Genomic DNA, 10,128 nt, shown 5'->3' on the forward strand with positions numbered 1-10,128 from the left:
CAGCCCCTAGTTATATAAAGTACCATTCCAACATTTAAATAATAGACTCTCACTACAAAATTTAAGAGATAATTGTAGGACGACTTCTGGGTTAGTTTTTCTTCGGGTCTTCTAATAGTCTTGAAAATACCAATACAAAAACGGTCGGGTTACCAAATTGATTGATTGTTTTAATAACGTGTCAAATTATGCTGCTCTGTAACATGATTAAGCCAATCTGAATAAAATGACCACCGTTGTTTATAATCCAATCAATGGTGCTGTAGGTATTTATCTTCCGAATACTGTATTCGAATTATTAGTAGGCCCTATCATTGTTTTATTCGATATGTAATGTGTTTACGTATATTTAATAATATGCCTACTATGATGGGAAATGATGTATTTAATTCTTTATTTATTGACATGTTTTAGAGCTGAGGTGAGGCGAATTCTAGGGCGGGTGAGGATCCAGCCGGCCAGTATGGGGTGCCATATAAGCAGCAAAAAATTCTATGTTAAAATCAAAATGTAATTACAAAATTCAATGCTTAATTTATCAAAACATAGGTCTATTTTCTCAAAATGTAGATCTAGTTTCCAAAAACGAAGTTCTAATTTTTCAAAACGTAGTTCAAATTTTCAAAATATAGTTCTAATTTCTTTAAAATATATTCAAATTTTGATCAAACACACTCTCCGATCCAAATTTTGTTCCAAAATGTAAATCAAAAACCAGCCAAGCATGACTGGTTTGATTCACACTTTTACAACAACTGAACATGCGAAATGTAAATCAAAACTAGCCAGCCAAACATGACGGGGCCGTTCTATAAACAACGATGACGGCGGTGGCGGTGGCGATGACGACGACGACGACAACAACAACAACATGATGTCGGTCTTATGATAGCGGTTCATGCTTAAAGCTTCTAAGCGCTTCACATGGGGGAATCAATTTTCGCTGCAGTCCAGTGCTGTGAGCAACGCTTCCAAAATCGCCTTTAATGCTCAGGGTACCGGCGATCACTGGCCCTATGTTAGGCACAGGGACGTATCCAGGGGGAGAGCCGTGGGAGCCGCGGCTCCCCCCCCCCCTTTGTACACAGTGTTAACATTTTAAAGCTTATTCTTGAGCCATTACAAATTCTTTCCCGGGATCACTTAAAATGAATACTTCTAAACATGTAAATATGCATCAGTACACGTTATACATAGGCCTAATAGAACACATAAGCCTAAGCGTGATTTAAAAAAATCTTAAATCCATAAATCTCAGGCCAGGTCTTTTAAGATAGAAATTATCCTTTTGCAAGTTTCTTTAAATGTTTGTTTAATAATACTACTACTAATAGTAATAATAATAATAATAACAATGATGATGATGACGATAGTAATAATTGATATTAATATTAATAACAATAAAAAGGGAAGAAAATTGTGCTAAATGCGAAAAAAGTTGTGATTTGTTGATCATAATATAGTATATATAGTTAAAGCTTCGTAAGCTATAATTAGGCCTAAGTTGTCCTGGATATTAAGTAGATCCCTGATAAAAGATCATGAGAAATTTGTTGGCGTTTCATTTTGACTTTAATGGTAATGATGATGAATTTTACTATATAAAAGTGTCATTTGCGGCCATTTCGAGAGGTACTATTTCCTCAAATGAGGTGGTTGTGAAATCACGTTTTTGAAGTAGCCCTATGTAAAGTACATACTCAAAGACAATGTTTTTAAGCTTTTTTTCTATGATTTTTTCTATGGTATATCACACACACATTAATAAGAATAAGATCTCTATGGTTGTCAAAAATCCCTGATAAAAGATCATGTTTGTTTAATAATACTACTACTAATAGTAATAATAATAACAATGATGATAATGATGATAGTAATAATTGATAATAATATTAATAGCAATAAAAAGTGAAGAAAATTGTGCTAAATGCGAAAAAAAAGTTGTGATTTGTTGATCATACTATAGTATATATAGTTAAAGCTTAGTAAGCTATAATTAGGCCTAAGTTGTCCTGGATATTAAGTAGATTCCTGATAAAAGATCATGAGAAATTTGTTGGGGTTTCATTTTGACTATAATGGTAATGTGATGATGATGAATTTTATTATATAAAAGTGTCATTTCCGGCATCTCGAGAGGTACTATTTCCTAAAATTTCCTCACCTCAGCCCCAGCCATGGTGGGGCTGAGGTGCTTGTGAAATCACGTTTTTGAAGTAGGCCTATGTAAAGTACATACTCAAAGACAACGTTTTTAAGCTTTGTTTTTTATGGTGTATACACACACATTAATAAGATCTCTATGGTTGTCAAAAATCCCTGATAAAGATCATGACAATTTCTTTTGGCGCTTCATTTTGACTAATGGTGATGATGATGAATTTTACTAAAAGTGTCATCTCTGGCCATCTATAGGTACTATTTCCTCAAATTTTCTCACCTCAGCTCCAACCATTGTGGGGCTGGGGTGGGTGTCGACTTACAAAATGCCCTCCCCTCCACCTTTCAAAACAGATCTGTGCCCTTCCCTGGGTATGACATTAAACTCCATCAAGTCGGCTCCTGGTGTATGTCTTAGTGACTGCTGTTTGTTTTTAGGATGTGATCTGGTTTTTCATGTCCATTTTTCGTGATTATGACTATTCTGGATAAAGAATTTTTTGAGTAGAGGTGGATTCAAGGCACCCCCCTTCATTTTTTTAAGGAAAAAAAAGGAAAAATATATTCAAATTGAAGTGCGAGAGTGTAATTTCCGGCCATCTAGAGATGCCCTAATCAAAAATTTTCTGGTGGGACTGAGGTGGGTGGTTCCTCGGTCTGTGAAAGTCCCCCCATGGTTCACCTCTCTTTCGAATTCCTGGATCTGCCACTATTGCAATTTTCACTTTATCCTCTCAAACAGTCCTAAGAACGTTCAGAGTGCGCTACTTCACAGGGGGATTCGCCCCCTTGACCCCGTCCCCTGACCCCGCCGGGGTCATACGTAATTCGCATAACGGCTCCCCTCCTTTTAAAATCCTGGCTACGTCCCTGGTTAGGCATGGCTAGCCTTCTTTTTTCGATGCTACTTTTGCAAAGTAAAGTGGGGAGGGGGTGTTCTTTTCAAAATGAATGCTGTAAATTTTGGGTTTTACTACTATAAAACAATAAGCCACTGCAACATCAATCTGTATCATGGAGTGTATTAACCGGCATTGAATCACCTACACTACTGTATTAAAAAAAACGTGTTTTTAATTTTTTTTTTTTTTTTTTTTTTTTTGAAGTTGAATTATACTGAAGTATTTAATTTTTTTTTTTTTTTTTTTGTTTTGAAGTTGAATTATACTGAAGTATTTGACTTTGATAATTTTTCCAGGGTCAATCTTGAATTTCAAAATGGTGGCCATTCTAGGTTTTTAAAACATGTCTCTATGGATTCACTGACCCCAATAACATATACTTACACACCAGATTTACTCTTTTTCATTGAATATAACTAAAGCAAATATCTGAATTTTGACGGCCTTTTAAAAAATAAACGCCAGAAAATATGTTTCGCCCTTTTTCTGGAGGACCCATGCTCAATTTTTTATTTATACCCTAACAATGCTATATCAGTAGGGAAACGTTTGTCCCCAAAAAAGGGTCACGAAGATCCTGATTTTCACTACTATTGCAAAGATTAACAGTATTACAAATCTGTGTAAAAATACAATGCATTCGAGATTTTTCTAATTCCAATAGCCTTTAAATTCGAACCATTTTTTCAAAGACATGAATAACAGTCTTTAACCGTTTAACACTAAGCACCAAACCCCATGACCACCACAGAATGTGATCTCCAATAAACTGTGTTGCAGTATAAATGCTGGATGAATAAGCAGTCGGCGCTTCATACTAGACAATTATTTCGTACATACGAGATAATTAACTTGAGATAATAGGCCTAATTTGTATGAAAGAGATATCTTAATATCTCGTACGTACGAGATATTGAAGTCGTACGAAAGAGGCGTTAAGTCGTTCGTACGAGATATTAAGTCGTACGTACGAGATAATTATTAATACGTACAACCTCATTATCTCGTACGTACGAGGTAACTGTCAAGTATGAAGTTGAACATTCTTTGGTGGTTTAGGGTTTGGTGGTTTGTGTTAAAAGGTTGAACATTGAGATATGGGTATATTTGAAAAAGTTATCTCGAATTAGAGGGGTCTTGGAATTGGAGGGTTTTTGAATGCACAGTATTTAAACACAACATAATCGTTGCAAAACTGTAGTCAATTAGGAGCAGTGCCAGCCAGCCAGCCAGCCATATTCAACAGGGTAACTTTACACTAGCCGGGACCAAGAGAAACCTCATCGGGAATCTCTGGGCCTCATCTGTACCCCCTCTTAAGGAATGGTCAACAAAACTCTTTAAAAAAACAGTATAATAGATTGCACTCAAGACTGACATAGGTGTACGCAAGGGGCGGTCGGGAAGGTCAAAAGGCCTCCCACCCCAAAAAAATAAAATTTCAAAGGTCCACATATTTTTTACAAAGAAATTATTTTTCTGGGACATTTTCACAATGACATAAATAAAAAAGCATTGATGAGGTACCAGCAATGAGTCCAAAGACCTTGCCAATTGCGTGACGTATTCTATCCCAATTCCAGCAATCCTGAAACTGAGCCCGCCATCCGCTTCAAGCAAATAGTATTGACATTTTAATACCATCTTGCTGTTATTTAATTGTGAAATGGTCCACTGTGATCACGACCCACCCAGAAAAAATTCTGGATACACCCTGACTTATCTATTTCTGATATCTTCAGTTGCGTAACGCCCATCCATGAGCTTTCGGGGGCGTAAGGGCGTAATGCATGTGCATTCTAGAGCCCAGTTCCAATTCAATTTTACGCTCTAATACGACCCTTTTTAATTAATACGGTATATTTTCGTTTAATTTTCATAAATGTATTGGTCTCTGGCCTATGGGGTGCCATACGCAGCAAAAGTCTACTATTAAAATCAAAACGTAATTGTAAATTCAATAATTTATCGAAACGTAGATCTAATTTCTCAGAACGTATTAATCCTCAATGAAAAATGTTAAATTTGGTGTCTAAACATATGTTATTGAGCTCTCTGTGTCCAATAGTTTCAAAAAGCTAGGATGGCAACAATTTAAGATTACTGGCACAAAAAAGTGTCGAAAATTAAATTGTTTGTTCTTATAATTCCACTTCCACTACCAAGAATGGAAATTTTGGTGTTTAATCATATGTTGGTTTTCTGAGTCTAATAAACATGGTTTTCAAAAGCTAGGATATATTTTAAAATTTTAAATGGCCACCCACAAAAATAGTATAAAAATAAATATTTTGATATATTTTGATATTTAAGCAAAGCAACTCAACTATTATTAATGGCTTATAACTCTGTAAAGTTACTGGAATCAGTTACTGGAATCTCCTTCAATATCAGGATAAGTCAGAACAGGAGACTGTTGTAGTTCTTCTACCCACTCGAACAATCGGGACATTGAATTGTAATAGCGGCTTCGTCAATACTGAGAAATTTTGTATAAATTTTTAGTAATAATAGGCGGCCAGGCAGCCATTTTTTTTAATTCGCGGCCAGGCAAAGGAAGCTTCGTAGGTTTTGAGGAACAGGCGAATATCGGATTCGATTTTTACTGGGTCCGTCTAACTTCAGTCTCGAACACTACATATCCCACACACAGGACCTCCATGTTCTCTGCGTACACTATCAACATCGTCCATGTACACCAACAAAACTTCCTACTGGAGACTATCATGATACGTTCAATGAGCCTCTCAAATGTGGAGGGTACATTACAGAGGCCAAATGGAATTACTTTTTAGGCATAATGCTCTCAATGCATTACAAATGTTTTTTTGGGTTTTTTTTTTTTCGTTCAGTCTCCTCGTCTTTAGTTCGACCTGCCAGTACCCTGAATCAAGTTGAGAACCTTTTTGCCCCTGCAAGTGCATCATAAGGAATCATCCACTTTAGGAATTGGGTAGGAGGTATCTTTGACAGTCTGGACAATCAGGCTACAATAGTCCACGCAGAACCGTTTGGTACCATCTTTCTTTGATACCACAACCACGTTCAGTGGGCTCAATAACTCTCGTTCTAGTAAGTCTTGTGCTTGTTTGTGTAATTCCTCCTAGTTTCTTACGAGTTGTCTATGACGCATCTCCAGTGCAAACGAATGCTTCACTAATCAATTTCTACTTAAATCTGTGTCGCTGGCTGCTTAAATCCTGGTACTCGAACACAAATTTTCGAAAGGTACTGCGAATCAATCCCTTCCATACTCCGCTGGTATAGTTCTAATAGCTAAATAATCTGGTAACATCCCCTTGGACTACAACTCCAACTTCGGTACCGACCATGAGCAACTTTTCGCCGAGGAATCAAATCTCCTTTCGGCTCAACTAACGTCCGAGCCAGGAGAAAACCTTGGTCCTGAAGACCATACTTTTAATAGTGCTCTATTAATAAGAACGGCACTTTACCACCACATGTTCGGTTCACGTAACCGTTTACAAGGTATTTTTTCCCCGAAGAGATCTCAATGATCTCCTTTACCTATACTGGTGGAAGTAATGGTTGTTCTTCCGCAGTAGTACACCGTACCTTTTCCTTACCCAGGCAAAGTTCCAAGGTACCAAGATCCAGGATTCCACTAGTGCTTAGCTGGAAATCAATACTCATTAGTCCAGCTATTTTCTCATTATAAAGTTACAAAGAAATACTATGTGACCTGCTTGGTCAAAGGGCAAGATGAAACTTAATTGACACTTTCTCACAAAATTACTTATTACAGTGAATTTATTCAAGATTATTGTATCATTTGAGACCAAAATCAATGTTCATGTACAGTCGTCACAAGATAGAAAAAATCCTGAAAATACATACTGTAGTGTCATAAGTGTAACGTGGTGTTTCTGGTAATTTTCTGGTGCAAATGTTACATTAAGACAAATAAAAGCATGCCCGAACAATTTGAAAAAACAAATCTGCAACCAGTGGTTACACAGACATGCAAACTCATATTTTTAACCCTAATTTGCATAACTTGCGGCCAGCGACAAAATATTATTTTAGCTAATTTCGAGGTTGGATTTTTAGAATTTATTCTCTTCGTTGTATTTCAGTGAATAGAAACATGAATCTGACCAATTTGAAACCATAATTCTCTACAGACAGGAGTTGTGGAGATTATGGAAATCCTGCAAAACATAGGGTCATAGGTCAAATATTTTTTGAGGCAAACTTGGCATTAGAGCAAATAGAAACATGCAAGTTTCTGTCACCACAGGCTAAACAGATATCGAACCCCATATATTTATCACTAATTTTCATATTTTTAGCTAATTTGCATATAAATGGGACGGTGGTGCGATTTTCTATTTAGTTTTTATGCATAATAATTCCTTTAGTTTTGGTAAAAATTTAATTGAGTTTTTAATGAACAAGGAATTAATGAATCAATCAATACAATATCGATAATACTACGAAAACACGCTACACTGTTACATATACAAACCAACCAGATCTATGACAGGTATTACAATGTATTGTTACCATATAGCCACATTTTAAATGACCAATTCATTAAAGACTTTAAAATTCGAGTTAAATTCTCTCATATTTCCACATCCACACATTCAAATCTACTTTAGTGTAATAGTCCATTTTTTTCAATGGTGAATGCTCATAATTATACCGCCTTCTTCCCTTTCCTTAAATTATTAACAAATATTTACTAATTTTAAAGTACAGTATATTTATTAATATGCTTACACTTATACCAAACTGTAGGCCTACTACGTTATTTTTCTTGACTACATTAGGCCAAGCTTTTTTTTCTTTATTTCTACATACTGAATCATAAACGTTAAACATCTATTGACATTATATACTATTTAAATTACAGCTAATACTTGATAAGGCTTTATTTTCAATAAGCTGGATCTCGATAAGACACTTTTTACCATTTTGGGAAAAAAAATATTTCTTGAGGGCTTTTTCTCATGTAATTCGATCAATTTGGCTGATATAATTCTTGTCAAATTATTTCGCCCCAATTCAATAATGCAGGTTCCATGAACATTTACTACTAAGTTAATAATAATAGCCAAAGGGATCTCCCTCGAATCTACTCTGTTCTATCGGGATATCCCCGAGTCTCATAAATAGAAAGAACCGGCATCACATAGTAGCTCCCAAGATGCCACAGAATTAGTAATATCTATATTATAATTATGCTCATTTCAAAGCCTAAAATTACATTGTTAAATTATTACATCAGATAATGTCTGACTTAAATTTAAACAGTATATTCTGTAATTTTCTTGTTTATCTTTTTAAAACGTTTTTAATTAATGTATTCTCAAATTTTTACAAATTATCTTTTATATCTGAATTTTATAAATTTGTGTAATTAAGTGACTCGTGTTTTTATTCTTGTATTGTATGAGGGCCCCTAATGATCAGCATTGCTGGATGGGTCACCCTCTTGAAATATGGTATTAAAATAAATAAAAATAAAAGTCTAGGGTTCGGAACCTACCGGTCGGGAGGACTGTAACAACATAGGATAGTGTTCATCTCACGAAGTGGACATGATTCCATATTTCAGCTTATTGAAGGAAAAATAATGGCTGTTTTGTACACGTGGCATTCTTTACACAATCACTTAAATTCCTGTGGTTTGAATTTAATAAGGCAATGTAGGCAAAATATAATTTTTTGATCGTCCCTCCTTACATAAAAAAAAATCACTCAACCAAATGCCATGTAAAAAAGAAAATAAGTTGTTCATCGTCTCTTCCCTACATAAAAAAAAATCACGAAAATATCGTCTTTCCACTCACAATTCAACTTCGGCTAGACCTATGTATTTGTGTGTGTGTGTAATTATTTTGTTTTTCATTTGTTAGAGTTGTTAGAGTGTATACATTCCACCTAATCAAACTATACACTGGAAGATCCGTAAAGTTAAAATGAGGCCTTCCTGTCCATGGGGAATTTGAATGTATGTATGTATCAGGGGGTTGTTTCATTACTTTTTATATCAGTTTCAACAACTTTGAACTGTTAAATGTGGTTCGCTTTCCTCTTCATAATTCATCCTTTTGTGTCAGCAAGGCAGAACATGACCTCTAGATCTTAGAGTATATAAATGAAAGTTGCAGCATATTTACATAAAGTGTCAAATCTATATCTAAAGTAATATCTTCAATATGTCACAAGTATATCATTTCTAAGGCGATGTAACAGTATTAATGACCTATAAACTAACGCCTTACGGTACTTCATGTACCTTACCTAAACACCCTACCATCAACACAAATAAATGCGTAACGTTTACCACACCATATTTATCCATGAGTTGTCCAGGAGAAATATGTAACCTGAACGTTTAGGTCTAGGCCCAGTGATAAATTTCCGTAAACTCTTTGTGTATTTCCGTAATTAATCCAATCTGCTGTTAGTGGTCATAAATAATTCTTCTATTTTATCAAAACTAATCGTGATGTTTAACATGAAGGTAAGTAAGAGAGCGCACCCTGTAGTTTAGATTAATGTGTACTGTTAACAATAGACAGTGTCTTGTCTTTATATAATAGAGTGAATAAATCGTACAATATAACATGCATTGTGTATAAATAATATTATTACCACATACAATTTCATTTAGACGCAGAGCTCACATCTAAAATTGTAGTGCATTTTAGTTTGAATACTATAATGACGTTCAGCATAGTCAATACCTATGCAAAATGTATGCATTATAGTCACTCGTTTTGCGTCATTTCCGTCCGTGGAGTTACTTCATTTTTCTTGAATCGTTTTTTAAAACACTCCTTTATCTGTAGAAAGGAAATCACATTGTTTACGGTAAATTATGAGAAAAAAAAGCATAATACATATAAATAGTTGCAGTTAAATCAACAATTGATAAACGTATGTAGATAAGACCTTTTATCTGGTGTATTTGGAAAGAACACCATCAACGTCTAAACACCAGCAACTTTTTTACTCAGGACACGATGCAAGCATCATGGACACAAGGAGACTTTATTCATCTCACTACCGGGGACATTTAATGGTTGAATAT

General features: G+C 35.1%; 1 protein-coding gene and 1 long non-coding RNA gene across 2 annotated transcripts in view; both read right to left on the reverse strand.

The window, feature by feature from the left end:
- LOC117110527 (adhesion G protein-coupled receptor L2-like) overlaps window positions 1-6,716 on the reverse strand; it is a 48,171-nt gene extending 41,455 nt beyond the window's left edge. The window contains exon 1 of the mRNA XM_033253274.1: window positions 6,650-6,716. Within this exon, the coding sequence (XP_033109165.1) occupies window positions 6,650-6,716 (67 nt within the window). The remainder of the gene's footprint in view (window positions 1-6,649) is intronic.
- A 108-nt stretch (window positions 6,717-6,824) lies between these two features.
- The window catches only part of LOC117110535, an 8,694-nt gene continuing 5,390 nt past the window's right edge, over window positions 6,825-10,128 (reverse strand). The window contains exon 3 of the long non-coding RNA XR_004445713.1: window positions 6,825-9,880. This is a non-coding gene — a long non-coding RNA (uncharacterized LOC117110535). The remainder of the gene's footprint in view (window positions 9,881-10,128) is intronic.

The sequence above is a fragment of the Anneissia japonica genome, unplaced genomic scaffold (genome assembly GCF_011630105.1).
Source record: "Anneissia japonica isolate Jap-2015-1 unplaced genomic scaffold, ASM1163010v1 scaffold3434_len466720_cov178, whole genome shotgun sequence".
Lineage (NCBI taxonomy): Eukaryota > Metazoa > Echinodermata > Crinoidea > Comatulida > Comatulidae > Anneissia > Anneissia japonica.